Below are 18,743 nucleotides of genomic sequence, written 5' to 3'. Positions count from 1 at the left end.
ATCATCTGTATTCTGCATTTTTCAGTGTCAATCATGTATTTTCCTATATTTAATTCACTAATCATGTAGATATTCATTAAAGCTCAGAGAAAATTCAAAGGTTATTATATCAGAAACATAGAAAACTGAAGAAAACGTAATTGTTTTCCCACAAAATATATCATTAACTCAACATAAAAACAAATGTCTCCATCCATTGTCATTTATCAAACTCCATGGGTTTTTACTGGTGAATCAATGTTGCAGAAGATGACGGTGTTTCCACGTTCACTACGGAGCTTCTGAACGTCCAAATGGGTCATATCTGATGACCATGAAAAGATGACAAACTGCATTTTACACCAGTTATTTCCATGTGTTGACAGGATTAGTGGATCAACAGGTATTAAACATTTTAGATCAGTTGATGATTTGTTTGCTAATGGCTGTTTGGGTTTTTATGGGTTAATTCATCCCATAGTTTTTCTGTTGGACACAGTTAGGGCTTTGTGATGGCCACTCTGACACATTTGCATGTTTAACCATTAGCTATATTCAACTCAAAGATCCATTTGCATCCAACATTTGCGTTTTAGTTTCTCAGCTGTTGCCTGTAAATTGAATTTTGAAATATCTACATAGATGTCATCATTCATGATGCCATCAGGTTCATGAATTGCAGGATTACCTAAAACGGAAAAAAAAAAAGTCCTGTAACATGATGTTCCTTTTCTGTGCTCCATGGCTGACATGACAAGCCCCACCCTCCCCTACATTCCTCGTACAGACAAATAATTCTCACCAAACAGGTCTATTTGCACTCATCTGATTACAGATTATTCCCCTTTGCCATGATGTTCATTTGCTCTGTTGTGTAGATGAAAATAGTATCATTAAACATCTGGAAATTTCTCCTAAAGAAGGAACAGACATGTGATAATCTACAAATTCCACAAAAGTTTTGGTTTAATCAGTTAGATTTTCCTATGAAGACAAGCACAAGGACACTTTTACGACAAAATCTGAAGTATCTTGTCATGACATGAATTTCTGGAGGCTTCCTGGCTGATTACAGACACAGTGAAATTGGCTTATGTAACATTACTACAATGTAAAATTATCTCTACTGGGAATGACTGAACTAACAAAGGGAATATACAGTAGATATAAAAAGTGTACACACCCCTGTTCAAATGCCAGTTTTTTGTGATGTCAAAAAAATTAGACTTAGATAAATCTTTTCAAAACTGTTTCCACCCTTAATGTAACCTATAACCTCTATAACTCAACTGAAAAACAAACTGAAGTCTTTCAGGGAGGGAAGTAAAAATAAACAGTGGAGATATTGTGGTTGAACAAGTGTGCACACCCTCTTATAACCAGGAATGTGGCTGTGTCCACAATGAACCAATCACATTTAAACTCATGTTAAATGGTAGTCAGCACACACCTGGCACCATTTTAAGTGCCTCTGATTGACCCCAGATAAAGTTGGACTGTTCTACAGGGTGTCCCGTAAGTCTCCATACATAGGAAAAATAAACGTTTCTTGACATAAACCATTTTTATTTATATAATATGCTCCATATGACTGCCATTTTGTCGGGAACACATTTCAATGCGTGTCTGCTGAAGAACTATAAAGTAGAAATATAAAGAAGTACATGTTAGAACCATATATGTATGGAATGTATTATGTCTCCTATGTATGGAGACTTATGGGACACCCTGTAGAAGGCTTTTCCTGACATTTTTGAGGTCACATCTCAGTAAAAGCCATGGTCCTCTGAGAGCTTCCAATGCATCAGTTTGATCTCATTGTTCAAAGGTATCAGTCAGATGAAGGGTACAAAAGAATTTCCATGGCAGTAAATATACCATGGAACACAGTGAAGACAGTCATCATCAAGTGGAGAAAATATAGCACAATAGTGACATTACCGAGAAGTGGACGTCCCTCCAAAACTGATGAAAAGATGAGAAGAAAACTGGTCAGGGAGGCTGTCAAGAAGCCGACGGAAACACTGAAGGAGATGCAACATTTCCTAGCAAATACTTGCAATGTTGTTACATATGACAACAAGCTCACATGACTGGGCTATGGGGTAGGGTGGCAAGACCAAAACCTTATCTTGTGAGGAAAAGTACCCAAGCCCAGCTAAATAAATTTTTTAAAAATCACATTTCATATCTCCCAAACGCATGTGGGAAAATGTGTTATGGTCGGATGAAACTAAGATTGAATTTTTTGGCCATAATTCCAAAAGGTATATTTGGCACAAACACAACACTGCTCATCACCAGAAGAACACCATACCCACAGTGAAGCATGTTGGCGACAGCATCACGCTTTGAGGCTGTTCTTCAGCTGCAACTGGGGCCTTAGACAAGGTGGAGGGAATTCTGAACAGTTCCAAATACCAGTCAGTATTTGCACAAAACCTTCAGGCTTCTGCCAGAAAGATGCAGATGAAGAAGAACTTCATCTTTTAGTACGACAGTGATTCAAAGCCCTCATCCAAATCAACCAAATAATGCCTTCACCAGAAGAAGGTGAAGGTTTTGGAATGGCCCAGCCAGAGTCCAGACCTGAGTCCAATCAAACATCTGTGGGGTGATCTGAAGAGGGCTGTACGCAGGAGATGCCCTCACAGTCTGACAGATTTGGAGATTTTTAGAAAGAAGAGTAGGCAAATATAGCCAATTCAAGATGTGCCACGCTGATAGACTCCTACCCAAACAGACTGAGCAGTAATAAAAGCCAAAGGTGCTGCAACAAAGTATTAGTTTAAGGGTGTGCATATTTATACAGCCAAGTTATTGTAAGTTTTTTATTTTTCCCCTAACAGATTTTAGTTTATTTTTCAACTGTCTTTTACAGGTTATAGGTCTCAATAATGGTGGAAATATTTTTGAAATCATTTATCTTGGTCTCATTATTTTACATCACAAAAACCTGGCATTTGAACAGGGGTGTGTAGACTTTTTATATCCACTGTATGTATTAGCCCATAAAGACCCAAACATCCACCGGCAACCAAAACCATCTACCGATTTAAAATGTTTAATACCTGTTGACTAATCCTATTAATACATTTAAATAATTGGTGTAAAATGCAGTTTGTCATTTTTTCATAGTCATCAGATATGACCCATTTGGACGCTCAGAGGCTCCGTAGTGAACATGGAAACAACGTCATCTTCTACAACAGTGTTTCACCAGTAAAACCTGGAGTTTGATAAATAACACTGGTTTTATGTTCAGTTGATGATGTATTTTACTGAAAAAGTCACTTTTTCTTCAGTTTTCTCTGTTTTTTGGTAAAATAAACCTCAAGATTAATGTGAGCTTTTATGAACAACTATATGATCAGCATATTATATATTGGAAAAATGCAAAATACAAAAGATAATATTACAATAAATGGTGACAAATCACTCAAGAAATGTTGAATATAAAGGGAAAAAATTATTTGGGAACTACCACAAAAGTATCACTGGGTCTTTATGGGTTAAAATGAAATGCTCGTAACTCCAATAAATAGTTTGCATGTATGTAGTTTGGGAGTATGCACAGTTTGTTTACTCCTTGCATGCTTTAGCGCCATCTTCAGTGCAGCTCTGTGAATGCAAACTGAATGTGTTTACTGTGTCACCTTTGACTTCATTAATGGCTGCCATGAAGAAAGTACTGGTTGCTGTTGCTGTTGCTGCTTTTGCAGCTTTCATTGGATACAGAATTCTCAAACTAAAGTAAGCCAGATTTTTAATATAGTGTTCAACATGTAGGGTTGATGTGTGGGTGTACAGTCATAATTCATTTTCTCTGCAGGGAACTTAGTCTTGGCTCCAGGGAAATACCACTGAAGCACCTCAACTGTCATTACATAAAGAATATTGGTAGGTATTTCTATTTTGCATTAATATTGCCTTCAGCAGTGTGTTATTTTATTCAAGTGTCAGCATGTATGAGGAATTTAATGTCCAGTTACCTGAAATTAGGCAGTGTAATGTTTCTTTTTGTGTTGCCTCATTTATAGGAAAACGAAAAAACTTTGAAGGATAAGTTTACTTTTGCTATGCTTTGCACAGAGTTTGGTGCCGAGGATATTACAATACTTAAAGATGGGATGGCCTTCATGAGCACAGTATGTTATTTCAAAGATGAGCTAAGTGTAATGAATGAGTTTTCTGTGTAAAGTCATGGAGCAGCACAAGGTTCTTACATGTGTTTTTCACTCAGGGGTTAAAGTATCCTGGACTACCTTCATTCTCCGATGAACCTGGGAAGATTTACGCAATGGACCTGCTGCACCCAAAACCAAGTCCAGTAGAGCTGCAGATCAAAGGGGACCTGGACCTCAGATCCTTTAACCCACACGGAATCAGTGTATTTGTTGATGAAGGTGAATTCCAAATCTACTCAGTTACCATTGTTTAACACTGTCAACAAAAAAGAAACACTGATCACAATGCATTTAATGGAAATATTAGATTGTTATTCAATTATTAAGTAAAGTTTATCCACATTTAACCCATAAAGACCCAAACAGCTACTGGCAACCAAAAAAATACCTGTTTATGCACTAATCCTATCAATACATGTAAATAATTAGTGAAATATTCAGTTTGTCATTTATTTCATGGTCATCAGATATGACCCATTTGGATGTTCAGAGACCCATGGAGTTGGATCAATGACAGTGGATGGAGACACTTGTTTTTGAGTTCAGTTACTGATATCTTTGCTGAAAAAAGTAGTTTTCTTTGTTTTTGATATAATATCCCATGAATTTACTTTGAGCTTTTATGAATATTTACATGATCAATTAATTAAATATAGGAAAATACCTGATTTTCACTGAAAAAAAATGCAAAAAAAAAGAAAAAAGAGAGGATAATATTGTTGTAAATGGTGATAAATCCCTTAAAAAAGGTTAAATAGAAAGACAAATTAATTTGGGAGCTGCCACACAAGTAGCAGTGAGTCTTTATTTGTTAAGTAGAAGAAAGTTGAGACATGAAAACCTTTATTTTTCCACTTTTTGCTTTTAGTTCTGAAACATTTACATTTATATACAGTATGTCTGTTGATCCTGCTGGGGACAGGAGCAGGAAAATCTAAATCTAGATAATCTACAATTAGCAGTTATTTTGATCCAATTGAAAGCAGAACATAGAAAGTAAATTCTAACAAAACCAAACTGATGTCTGATACTGATGCATCATATTTAATAAAATAAACACTCAAATATAACCTAATAATGTAAAGGAGACTTGTATTATATGTCCTGTAATATGTCAATATATTATTTGTTTGAAAAAATCATTCACTTTACCACTAGTAGAAAAACAAGTTTCTTTAAGTAGTTGTATTCAGTTGTTTGTTTGGTTGTTGTCGTTTAATTTTCTGTTTTAGCGGTAAAATTCGCTAATCATACATGTGTTGATAAGATGAATTGAAAAACAAATAACATAAGTGCTGGTTGGCTAATTTCAAGATATAATGAATTATGATATGATTTATTAAATAAACTTAAATAATAGATCTTACACTAGAAGGAATCTGAAAAACTGAACTATATTCTAATGTGCAGACAGAACTGGTAGATCAGAAATAAATACCCATTCTCTCATTAATTCATAGAGTTTCACATTCTGACCTGATATTGTGTCTGAAAAACTACAGCCAAGTAAGCACTTCTGACTTTTTTTTTTGTCACCCACATTTGGTAAAGTTTCATTATTTTTTATTCTCGAAGCCTTTTGCTTCAGTGTAAGTCTTCTCAAACATTTTTCCTCCAGGAGGCACAGAGTAAAAAACAATCAACAACAAGTAAAACGAGTAAATGTATGTATTAAACAGTGATGAAGACTAGGGCTGCACGATGAAGTGATTTTAAATTGAAATCAGATTTTTTAATTAGGACAATTTTTAAAAAAGGGTGATCGTCAAATCGATTTCATCTCTCTTGTGTCTGTGCACCTCTGGGACTATCGTAGGCTCCCCCTCCAGTGAGAGCGGTCTGTCACAGAATTCCATGTAATGACCACAGACCTTAAATCTGTGATGGGCCCACAGAAGTGACACCAATGTAAGCTGTGGCCCACGCATAGATCCCCCAATTTAAATATAACAGCATGGGGATTACTCATTTTATGTGGTCCACGCACACACACGACTGATACCTGTCACTGACTTACACCGGTATAACTTCTGTGGGCCCATCACAGAATTTTCTGTGATTCCGTGATACCATCACAGATTTGAGGTAGGGAGCAGTGCCTTACATTGCGGGCGGCACACGAAAATGACATGCTGACTTCTGTTGTGTTTTGTAGTTTTACCCATAAATCAAAATCGAGTTTTTAGAGGAAAAAATCTGTATTTTATTTTTGGCCAAAATCGTGCTGCCCCAACGATGACTATGATCAAATCAACCAGAACTTGTGTCAAACGTCGTCAAAACAGAGACATTTTAATTGACATGAGGTCCACAGAAAAATGTGCTTTTAAAAAGGAGAACAATGACAACACTTTACACACTGCTGTTCCTTTGCAGATGACTCTGTGTACCTGTTTGTCGTCAACCACCCTCAGCACAAAAGCCAAGTGGAAATCTTTCATTTTGTCGAGGACACCCTTGTGCATCTCAAAACTATTACCCATCCCCTTCTACACAGGTACACACCATTCACACGATTATACACTTTACATTTCTCTGTTTTCTGTGATGCTTATGTTGCTCCATGTCTGTCAGTGTGAATGACATTGTCGCAGTTGGGGTTGAGAGCTTCTACGCCACAAACGATCACTCCTTCCCTAATGACATCCTGCACTTCCTGGTGATCATCATGGGTCTGCCCTGGTGTGATGTGATTTACTACAGTCCAGAGGATGTGAGGGTGGCAGCCAATGGCTTTATGTCCTCAAATGGCATCAACATTTCACCTGACAAACGGTTACTCTTCTATTTTATTAATTTACAAAGTCACTGATAATGACATTTCAAGTTAATATACTTTCAATGCCATTTGTTTTTACAGGTATATTTACGTTTCTGACATCCTAGACCATGAGATAGATGTTTTTGAGAGACAACGCGGGGAACAGTTGGTCTATATTAAGGTAATACAGTGTCCTCTGCAACAACAGACATTTAAATTAGTTCTAAACACACATTTCTACATTGTTTCATCAGTAATTTTATAGGATAGAATTGAATATCAATTGAAAATGTTTCCATACAGTCTGTAGCTGTCGGGTCCCTTTGTGATAACATCGAGGTGGATCACAGGACAGGTGATATTTGGCTGGGTTGTCACCCGAATGCCGGAAAGTTGTCCAACTTCGACCCCAATGACCCACCTGGCTCTGAGGTCAGTGTTTTTTTTATTTGTTGAATTTTACTTTAAATCCATGTTGATGTTTGCTGTATTATTTGAGTCATGTGTCCTACAGGTCATCCAGATAAAGAACATTCACTCCAAGCAGCCGGTGGTGACTCAGGTGTACGCTGACGATGGTCATGTGATCATCGGCTCCTCTGTAGCAGCTGCTTATGACGGAAAGTTGCTGATCGGTACAGTTTTCCACAAAGCTTTGTGCTGCAGTTTGAAATAGTCTGTATTCTCTGTCTATGCTCTTTACAGTCCAAACGTAAAAATGTTTTACTGAAATGGCTGGATTGATTTAGAAAGAAAACATTTTTTTATTTGCTTAAATCAAGCAACATGCATTAAAGAGGAAAATGTATTTTGCAGTGTTGGGAGCAACGAGTCAGATGTGAAATGTAATTAACTTACAAAATGTAATCAGTTACAGTTAGTAAGAAAAACGTGCAATTAAATGACAATTGCTATTAAAATTTTTGATGATTAAAAGAGTTTCTTTCTGGTAAAAAAAAAACAAAACATCTTTATATGAGCGGATTACATCAAGTAGGGTGGCACTGTCCATGGAAAACAAAAATCCTTCCAAAATCAGAAAAAGCCTTGAATACAACTGTTTGTTAAAATGGTGTGTTTCCAAGAGTTTTCACCGATATTTCCTTCATTATTTCAAACATTTGTTAGAAAAGGTAAATACAGTAATATTCTGCAGCCCATTACTTTTTTAATCTAACTTTCCTAATGTAAAACTGCAGTATCATCTGCACTACATACATCAGTATCTATTGATACACAACACTATTGATGATATCACCTTCCCATCAGACAGCCACACTGGTTCCACATTTTGGTTCATATATAGGATGTGTTCATAGAACTCTGTCACCCTTTTCCATCGATATCGATTAAATCAGTCTCAGTTACTTTGGATATTGTGAATCTGGTTGCTCCACCTTCAGGATGTTGTACACCTTGCTCTGCTGCTGTTGTATCTTTGGTGGGAACGGTAAAGAATATTCCATCTTTCTCTGGATCAAATGCACATCTGTCTTTGTTCACCTCACTGTCAGACCCCACACAGTCCTCAGGTTCAGGGTCTCCTTTGCTTTCTGGGATTAGAGGACATCTCTTCTCCTGTTTCTTTTTGTTTGCATCAATCTTTGCATTCATGAACACTTCACTGACACTGATCAAGCGTCTGTGCCGCGGTGAGTGATCCAAAATGGGAATATCCAAAATGTCGCTGCAGCTCTTTGAACGGTTGATGCTATTCGAAGGCCTTCTCTCCTTCGCCGACTGCCCGATCTCCTTGATGATGGTACTGTAGTCGTCGTCCCTCTCAGACAGGAAGTTGAAGATGTCGATGACGCCTTGCTTTATTTCTGGGGTTTGCTTCTCCTCTTTGTGCTGGGGTTCTTCTTCACGGTGGAGTCTGTACCTGTTTCTCCTTTTCCTGAGCACCTTGTGAGCCTCTACGACCATATGGACATTCCAGCTGAAGAACAGAGAAAGCCAAGCCAGGCCCATGTAGATCCATATCTCTGCAAAAACCCGGTACAGTCTGGGGTACTCGATGTTTGGATTCACACCTGAAATGAAGGCAGAAATTAATAAAGGAATAAAGGAAATGTACATTCAGTTGTAGAGGAGCTAGAAACTGTACAGTATAAAGGCCAGTGTTAGTATTATCTGCTGATGTTTATGATTGCACCCCAGACCATCAAGTGGAACCTCTATTTCAGGAACTGATGATTGTATGAGAAGAAATCAAGGTAAAGAAGTAAAGGATGGTACTGATTGTGATGATGATAACACATGACTGCATTTAATTTGTAATATTTGTAAATATATGAATGAATGGACTCATCAGCATTGGTAAGCTACAAATAAATGGATCTTTTAAAGAAACGGAGCAGTTATTTAATGCATCATTGACTATGAATTGCATAACAACAGCAAACCCTAAGTGTCATATGAATAAGACAAATATAGCTACTACAATATTAGTATATTTAGCACCACTAAAAATGCACAACTCAGAATAGTATGTATATTTGGAGATAAATTAATTGGTTTGGGGTTACCTTCATATTAAAGAGGGAAGCACTGGTCATTAGAAAATGAATTGTAACTTAACATGTTTATTCAGTGCACTTAGTACAGGTACTCAGAAATTGAAAGGATCATCATTAAATATCGGGTGTGTCCACCTCTGGTTTCAAAACAAGCAGTATAGCGACAATACATGGAACCGACAAGTCTCATGATCCTATCCTGAGGAATCCAGTCCGATCCAATCTGGCACTCAGACGACTGATTGTGCTGCGATGACAGCGCAGACGGCGACTTCACCACGGTTCAGACCTGCTCATAACATGCTAAGGCACGTTCTCTCTGTTGTATCGTAAGTTGTGGCATTTTGAGCAAAAACATTGTGGCATTTTCTTTGCTGCCTTTATATAGGCTATTGACCACACCTAAAGTTACCAGTCAAGTGTGACTGTACAAGAATGTTCGACTCAATGTCCGACAATAAGGGATTAGTCCAAACAATGACGTTGCATGTGTCAGGAATGAAAAATATACAGCTGTTAACTGCGTTACTCATCTTATGAGCAACATATACAAAATAGGCAGCTGAGCAAATCATTTCTGGAAATTACACCACATGTTTGGACTGTGTGTTTTTAATGGCGTTTAGTATACTTATTGGACTTACTAATGTTGGCCCTAGTATAAATAGAGCAAAAATAAAAACATTACTTGAGCATTGAATAACTTTAATCCTGTTTATTGTTAGAGTCAAACTGTCAAGTGTTCATCAGAGGAAACAAAATGCATGTTGTATTTACTGATATGTCCCAAACTGGAACAAATTAAAGAACAGGAAACAGAACAGAAGTGTCAAAGCAAACGGACAAAAAAATATATGCAAATTGTCACCAAATGTATTATAGAAAAAATATTAATACTGCAGTTTTCCTTAATAATTATAGTCATGCATGAGACAAAAAAAAGAAACGAAGAAGAAAAAGGCTGAGTAAATGTAATGGAAATCAAACCCACTACCACCAACCTCTGATTAAATGACATTATGACTAAAAGACATTTCATACAAACCAGACAGAGGTTTCTAGTGCCACTTGTAAAAGAAAATGATTTAAAACATTTTTCTCAGATGAACAGATCGTAGTAATATTGCACACATAATGGCTATTCATTATTTCATTCTACTCGTAATATTTTCATTGTCATTATAGAAGTTGAGTCAATAACTTGATGCTACTGAGATACTTAACACTCAGGGGTGATGTGTTTGATGTGCTTTATATGTTCTTGTAGCTGTACATTACAATACTATGTGTATGAAAATGACGCTACAGTCTGGTTTTCAGTTAATGAAACAGTCTTCCATTGTTTTTCAGTGTGCACAAGAATAATGGAGGTCTATTTTCTTGGGAACTTTTGATCACAGCAGCATTAGTCCTCAAAAACCCTTTGACCTTAGAAGTGAACACACCTTACTTACCTACATACCCAAAACCCAAGCAAATGCAGTAGTGACACCCAGAGGATGATCAACGAAAATGTCTGTTTAGGCTCCTGCAGTTACAGTGCAGTATTTTATCGTATGATTCTGTCGTGTTGGTCCGTTGTGTGCATTTGCCATGTTTGTACAATGTGTGTTTTGGAGGATACCTTTACATAACTACAAACCAGCTCTTTTGATGGGTGAAAATATGAATAAATCCTACATACCTGCCACATAATCTCCAAAACCAACCGTTGTGAGTGTGATGAAAGAAAAGTAGATTCCTTCCAGGTAGGTCCATCCTTCCAGAGACATGAAAACAAAAGGAGGGATCACCAGGTGCACGATGAGCCCCCATAACAGAAATAAGGCCGTGCATGTAAACTGGACCTTTTTCTGAAAGGAAGAAAAGAAACAAATCTTCAAATGATGTCACTCATTCATGTGACTGCAGGCTAACTCCAGTTCTCAGTCGAGTTCTTACCACTGAAACACCTTTATGGATCAGAACCTGGGACAGACGTTTGGCACGATCCCCAAAGAATGAACCCAGCTCACTGATCCACACCAGGCACAGGGGGATACCGCACAGGCCGTACAAAATGCAGAACACACGGCCGCCTTCAGTCTTCGGAGCCACATTACCGTAACCTGCAGATGGCCAGACCAAATATTACACACATGTAAGGTCATTTCTATACAATAATGTTCCAGTAAAGGCTCATTAACCCATAAAGACCCCGTGCCTCTTTTGTGTCACTTCCCAAATTAATTTTTCTCTCTATTTTAACATTTCTTAATTGATTTATCACCATTTATTATAATACTATCCATGTATTTTTCTATATTTAATTTACTGATCATGTACATGTTCATTAAAGCTTCTTCCAGGATTATTTCTGGACCTGCTGCGGTGGTCCTGCCTCTTCCCTGCCCTCATCATCACCACTCACTTATCCTCAACTGCCTCCATGTGTCTCCCCCTACTCCCCCCTTCTCCCCCAGTCTCTATCTGTATCGCTCTCTCTTTTCTCTTTCTTTACCCTCTCTCTTTAACCCCAACTGGTCAAGGCAGACGGCCATCCTCCAGGAGTCTGGGTCTGCTCGAGGTTTCTGCCTGTTAAAGGGAGGTTTTTCCTCGCCACTGTCACCAGTCACAAGTGTTTGCTCCTGGAGGATTCTGTTGGGTTTCTGTAAATTGGCTTAGAGTCTGGTTTTTGACCAACTCTATATATAAAGTGTCATGAGATAACTTTTTTTGTGATCTGGCATTATATAAATAAAATTTGATTGATTGAGTGATTTAATTGGTTTTCCCCTGTAAGTCGCTTTGGAAAAAAGCGTCTGCCAAATGAATAAACTTAAACATAAACATAAAGCTCAAATGCTGCTGCTGTGGTCCTGCCTCTCTCCACCTTCATCGTCATCACTCACTTATCCATATAGTTATGATAGTGTTTATTATACAGTTCCACAGATGTTCTAGTTCAGTTGTCTGTGCATCAGCTGCATCCATGTGTCTCCCCCTACCTCCCCCCTCTCCCCCAGTCTCTCTCTATCGCTATCGCTCCCTCTTTTTCTCCTCCTTTACTCTCTCTCTTTAACCCCAACTGGTCAAGGCACACCACCATCCTCCAGTAGTCAGGGTCTGCTCGAGGTTTCTGCCTGTTAAAGGGAAGTTTTTCCTCGCCACTGTCACCAGTCACAAGCATTTGCTCCTGGAGGATTCTGTTGGGTTTCTGTAAATTGGCTTAGAGTCTGGTTCTGACCAACTCTATATGTAAAGTATTATGAGATAACTTTTGTTATGATTTGGCGCTATATAAATAAAATTTGATTTGATTTAGATTAAAGTTGAGGGTTATTATACCAGAAACAGAAAAAAACTGAACAGAAAGTGTATTTTTCAGTCCAATCTCTCATTAACTCAACGTAAAGCCAGTGTGTCCATCCACCTTTATTGATCCAACTCCATGGGTTTTACTAGTGAATCAGTGTTGTAGAAGATGACTGTGTTTCCATGGTAACTACGGAGCCACATATATATATACACATCTAAATGGCTTCTACAGGCTAAAGTCAGTATTAGGTGTGATTTTTGCACCTTAAACAAAAAGTGGCCAAAATCACAGGAAAAGTTGTGTACAGAAACAGTGTGTATGTAACTGTGTGATTTTATACTTGTTTATGTAACTGTGTTTTTACTGCCTATGTATCTTACTTCTGATTTTATCATAAAGCACTTCGTGATTTTTTTTTCCTGCAAAATTGCTAAATAAATAAATAAAGTTTGGCATAAGTTTAATAAAACACAGTGGTATAAAACAGTAGAACATTAGTACAGCAATTCTCACATCTTGTAATATTCAGAGTTCAAGACATACAAAGGGAGGTCACACTATATACAGGGTGTCCCATAAGTCTCCATACATAGGAGACATAATACATTCCATACATATATGGTTCTAACATGTATTTCTTTATATTTCAGATAACCCAAAGAATGCATTTGAATAAAGAGCAACGAATTGAAATCATCCTGATGGCCGGTTCAGCAAGCAGTCGTATGTTTGCAAGCGCATTTAACAGAAAACATGGGACGAGTATCACACACGACACTGTGGCAAAACTTATTGTCAAGTTCAAAAAAACAGGAAGTGTTTCGGATCAATTTGTTCCCGACAAAATGGCAGTCATATAGAGCATATTATATAAATAAAAATGGTTTATGTCAAGAAACGTTCATTTTTCCTATGTATGGAGACTTATGGGACACCCTGTATGTGTGTGTGTGTGTATATATATATATATATATATATATATATATATTAAAATAAACATTTTAGAAAAAAAAAAAAAAAATATATATATATATATATATATATATATATATATATATATATCGCAGTCTCTACCCTGATATATATATATATATATATATATATATATATATATATATATATATATATATATATATATATTAAAATAAACATTTTAGAAAAAAAAAAAATATATATATATATATATATATATATATATGTATATATATATATATGTCAGGGTAGAGACTGCGATCTGGTAGGATCGGCGATTCTACCAGTAGAAACTCCGATCAGAGTCTCTGACCCTAACCCTAACCCTAACCCGATCGGAGTTTCTACCAGTAGAGACTCTGTTCGGAGTTTCTACTGGTAGAATCGCCGATCCTACCAGATCGCAGTCTCTACCCTGATATATATATATATATATATATATATATATATATATATATATATATATATATATATATATATATATATTAAAATAAACATTTTAGAAAAAAATTAAATAAAAAAAAAATATATGTATATATATATATATATATATATATATATATATATATATATATATATATATATATATATATTTTTTTTTTTTTTTTTTTTTTTTTTTTTTTTTTTTTTTCTAAAATGTTTATTTTAATGCTGTTTACACATTTCCTGTATATTCCCATGATACTGACTTTATGGACACTATAATCCAATAAAACCACAAACTTAATGGTGTCCAAGGCTTATCACAGTCCTGTTCTTGTTCTGAATTATAATCTTATCAGTATTAGTATGTTTGAGCCACACCAACCTATTGTAGTGACAATACTGGCTGCAAAGATGACAGAGTTGCCCCAGTCCCACGTGTTTCGGTGTTTGTCCCCAGTGATGGTCACACCTTGGCCTGCAGCATCCGACACTATCTAGAGAAATAAAAACAGTCAATTACCCTTTAACACAAACTCATATGACTCCTGATGGGTTTTCTCTTCACCACTGTTTACTTCTTTTATTATTCTCTATAAAAATCAGAACACACACAGCTGTTCCTTATGTGACACACCTTGCGCAAACACTCAAATATTTGTGGTTGAAGGAGACATGCACCTTCATGCTCAGCGCTCCAACATGGGGTTTCTTTTATCAGTGGTGCCTGCCTGCGTTCTGTTTGTTAGAAAATATGAACATCGCGTCTAAAGACAAACTATAGCTGTTTTACTCAGACTCATTTCGCTTCAGACTAATGGATGGTTGTTTTCCAAGTCGCACCAGGAAAAACAGGTTCTGCGACGTCCTGACATGCAAAACAAGAAGACGCACTTCTCTTTTAGTTTTTTTGTGAGCAGCAGGTAGACGGAAATGTATGATGGTTAATAAAAAATACAGGTTAATATCATCAAGGGTTAGTTGTAAATACTTTACTGATGGGAGCCCACAGTGTTGGTAAATCTTATGCGTAAAAGTTTATGTCTGGATAAATGGACAAAAACGCCTAAACAACCATAAAAAGCGCAAAACTCTTCAGAAAAACTTAAAAACACATGAGTTCACCAACCTCCAGAATCTCATCCAGACCCTCTTTGGTCAAACAGCTGTATTTATCCAGAATAATCCTCTTTTGTAGAAGATACTTGTCTTTTGCTGATTTCCAGTTGGGCTCTTCAAGAATCTGGAATATTGCGGCACCGATCGATAGATAAAAAATAATACACGAAGTTAAAAACGGACCTTTATCAGCCATATTATAACTTCATTCATAACTTTAGTCTCTGGTGTGGCTCATATTCCTGCAGTGGGCGGTCGATCTCCTACGGGTGGTTCTGTCTTCCTGGTTAAAACACTGGGTTTGGATTACACCCTCTAGGTGGACAATGGCACACAGCAGTTGAACAACGAAACAATGTGTGCAAGTTTGCATTTGTAGGTATTTATGATTTAACCCTTTCATGCATTGATTATGAGAACCTTAGTTAAGATTTTTTTTCTTCAGTGTTTTTATTCCTCCATAGGCATGAAAAAAACAATGTGATCAAGTTGTTTTTTTTCATGGAGTTACAAAAATGTCCGTGCATTTAATTTTTGAAGTAAGGAAACGTGTTTAACACCCAATATCAGAAATTGACATTAAAACAAAACAAAAAAATTCTGATGTTTTCTCACATTTTAACATATTCTAATGCTAATTATTACTCTTTTCATGGAGATAATACGCAAAAAAAACAAAAACAAAAAACTTTTTTTCCCTAACAAATAACAATTGATTTACACTGAAACATGTCACTGCAGATCAGGTTTATCAAGAACAGCAAAGTTACAGTAATGGTTTGAATTACAGGGTATGGGATGGTCCATAAGGGTCCACTGTGTTGGCTGATATGGAACTAAAACAACAAAACCCATGAATATACAAGAGAACAGCTGGAGAAGAACTGTCCACTGCAGTGACCACTATGCATGAAAGGGTTAATATTCTATTCTAGTAAATGTCAGTTAATTGTAACAAAGTCCTTACACTGTAAAAAATTAAGACTAAAAAGTTGTAAAATTTCAACCTAAAAAAACCTGTAAGTGAGAATACAATGCAAAGTAGTTTATTTGAAAAGATTTTTGTGTTAATGGTTAAATCAAATATAGCTGTTGTTTTTACTGGAAGACTGTTAACAAAACCAGATTTGTATGTAGAAATTATGGGTGTCTATTGTTTTGAGAAAATAAAACTGTAAGTTGAAAAACAATGTGGTGCGAGACCATAATGTTGAAATAACAGCCTATTCTCATACTTTAAAAAAAATTTAATTAAAAAATAATTTAAAAAAAGAAAAAAAGAGAAAAAGCTTATTTAACATTTTAAACATGTAAATATCACCAAAATCCAATGTTGAATTCATATGTTTAAAATGTTAAATCTACATGTTACTAGGGTTTGATGTGTTTTTTACAGTATTGTTTTGGTTACCACAGGTGCCACTTTTTTTTCTGTTAAAAACAACAGGATTTTTTTTTTACAGTGTACAATATGTGATGATCTATCTATCTATCTATCTATCTATCTATCTATCTATCTATCTATCTATCTATCTATCTATCTATCTATCTATCTATCTATCTATCTATCTATCTATCTATCGGTTTCAGAATATACTCTATACGCATACTAAAATAAAATCTGCCATGCACATATAGATGAATATGAATTATATTCCATGATGTTCTGTGTTTAGAGCCATTATAGAGTGGATGCATTAAAATAACACCCATACCATAAAATAAAAATTAAAAACATGGGGATGGATATAAGACTGAAACTGATTTAGTCAAATAGAGCTTGTGTAAAACTCATACATACTGTATCATATCTATCAGTGCATTGTGGAATGCCTGCATAACGTATTTGTCCAAGCATGCACCAGGAGGGTATCACACTCTTCGTACGCCAGATTGCTTCCACACACACTTGTGACAATGCATGCTTGTGTAAAAAGTTTTCCTAAGGTTAGTGTTGAAGACTAGTGAACTTATTTTCCTGTGTGCAGAGTACAGCCGGATAGTGAAGTCACTTTTTGGATATTTTTTAATATAGCTACTCAACCTCTGAAACTGCTTCTGCTGCTTCTTGTTACTGTCATTGTTCACTGTAATCGAAGCCTTTCCACCAGCCTCGCCCTGTTCTGTCATTCTGACCCTCAGGCAGACACTATTTAACCTTTGTGTAGCATTAGTGCAAAAGGACAGATGCTGTTCAGAGCTCACACAGCAATACCTTAACCACAGAAGAAGAAAAACCTTAACCACAACCCTTGAAACACTTGAAACTGATTGTCACTTTTCTTGGGATTTCACAGCCCATGTGCAGTTTAACATTTCTTGTTTTATTGTAGTTCATCTCCTTCCAGTGTGAAGTGGTTTGAAGTTTGTAAAGCAGCCCTTTCAGGTTGTTCCCCCACTAGTGGTTATGGTGACCGTTGCCCTTATCTGTATGTGTGTTCATGCAGAAGTCTGGAGAGTGTGTGAAGTTAATCATACAGGGTGGATCCTTACTGTTCAACATGATAATGAATGCTTAGTGTGAGAATATGTGTGTTATATGTTAGTGGTGCATGTGGTGTGTATATGTGCATGTACAGTGTATAGGTTATCATTTATCTGTGAGAAAAATGCATGTAAACAGATTGTTGGAATGTGTGTCTAGGGTTAATGCCAGACATATTTAGACACCCCACTGGGACAGAACAAGCACTGACCACTGGGTTTTAGGTAATACTGTATGACAGATGGTCTAGCTGCAACAGCTGGAGACTGAAAACTAGTGCATCTTTTGGGATATCTGGATGCTGGAGGTATTTAGGACCATCAGTCGAAATTACAATCTACAATTATACTGTTATTTATCAGCACACAATGAAATGTTGTGGTTTGACTGAATGTATAACAAACCATTTTGACCCCTAAAGACCCAGTGCTATGTTTATGTCAGGTCCTGAGTGATTTTTTTAATTTTTTTATTTATTTCTTAAGAGATTTATCACCATTTATTATGACATTATCCTCTGTATTTTTGCATTTTTTCAGTGAACATCAGGTATTTTCCTATATTTAATTTTATGATCATGTATATGTTCATAAAAGCTCAGGTTAAAGTTGATGGTTATTATATCAAAACAGAGAAACCTGAAGAAAAAAAGGACTTTTTCAGTAAAATATATCATTAACAGAACATAAACCCAGTGTCTCCATCCATTGTCAATGATCCAACTCCATGGGTTTTACTGGTGAATCAATGCTGTAGAAGATGACAGTGTTTGCACTGCAACTACGAAGCCTCTGAACGTCCAAATGGGTCGTATCTGATGATTATGAAAAGATGACAAACTGCATTTTTCACCAATTATTTACATGTATTGATAGAATAAGTGGATCAACAGGTATCAAACATTTTAGGTCGGTACACTCTCAAAAACAGAGGTACCAGCTTGTACTTAAAAGGGTACAAATGCTTGTCGTTGGGGGTGTACTTTTTTGAGAGACATTTC

At 36.4% G+C, this 18,743-nt stretch overlaps 2 protein-coding genes across 2 annotated transcripts; one reads left to right on the top strand and one right to left on the bottom strand.

Moving 5' to 3' along the window:
- Positions 1–3,642: 3,642 nt before the first annotated feature.
- LOC115436385 (serum paraoxonase/arylesterase 2-like) lies at positions 3,643–9,124 on the top strand. Its single transcript, XM_030159243.1, has 9 exons — positions 3,643–3,732; positions 3,812–3,879; positions 4,072–4,127; positions 4,223–4,385; positions 6,543–6,663; positions 6,741–6,941; positions 7,027–7,108; positions 7,231–7,359; positions 7,442–9,124. The coding sequence occupies exons 1-9, from the start codon at positions 3,650–3,652 to the stop codon at positions 7,601–7,603; spliced, it is 1,065 nt and encodes a 354-aa protein (XP_030015103.1). The 5' UTR covers positions 3,643–3,649; the 3' UTR covers positions 7,604–9,124.
- On the bottom strand, positions 8,232–15,569 carry kcnk5b (potassium channel, subfamily K, member 5b). Its single transcript, XM_030159242.1, has 5 exons — positions 15,269–15,569; positions 14,525–14,636; positions 11,388–11,554; positions 11,131–11,299; positions 8,232–8,960 (listed from the first exon to the last, which is right to left on the bottom strand). Exons 1-5 carry the CDS (start codon positions 15,452–15,454, stop codon positions 8,254–8,256), a joined length of 1,341 nt encoding a protein of 446 aa, XP_030015102.1. The 5' UTR covers positions 15,455–15,569; the 3' UTR covers positions 8,232–8,253.
- Between the last annotated feature and the right edge of the window lie 3,174 nt (positions 15,570–18,743).

This window comes from Sphaeramia orbicularis, chromosome 16 (assembly GCF_902148855.1).
Source record: "Sphaeramia orbicularis chromosome 16, fSphaOr1.1, whole genome shotgun sequence".
Lineage (NCBI taxonomy): Eukaryota > Metazoa > Chordata > Actinopteri > Kurtiformes > Apogonidae > Sphaeramia > Sphaeramia orbicularis.
Note: the sequence above shows the minus strand (reverse complement) of the source record. Positions and strands in the feature narration are given on the sequence as shown.

Bases quoted from the DNA above. Each gene is read 5' to 3' on its own strand.
- kcnk5b (XM_030159242.1), bottom strand. From the start codon at position 15,454: ATGGCTGATAAAGGTCCGTTTTTAACTTCGTGTATTATTTTTTATCTA. The intron at 11,555-14,524 runs GTTGGTGTGGCT...GGCCATCTGCAG, and splicing joins CAGTATTGTCACTACAATAG to GTTACGGTAATGTGGCTCCG. The intron at 8,961-11,130 runs GTATGTAGGATT...CCTTCATTTCAG, and splicing joins TTTTGGAGATTATGTGGCAG to GTGTGAATCCAAACATCGAG.
- LOC115436385 (XM_030159243.1), top strand. From the start codon at position 3,650: ATGGCTGCCATGAAGAAAGTACTGGTTGCTGTTGCTGTTGCTGCTTTT. The intron at 3,880-4,071 runs GTAGGTATTTCT...TGCTTTGCACAG, and splicing joins TCATTACATAAAGAATATTG to AGTTTGGTGCCGAGGATATT. The intron at 6,942-7,026 runs GTTACTCTTCTA...TTGTTTTTACAG, and splicing joins AACATTTCACCTGACAAACG to GTATATTTACGTTTCTGACA.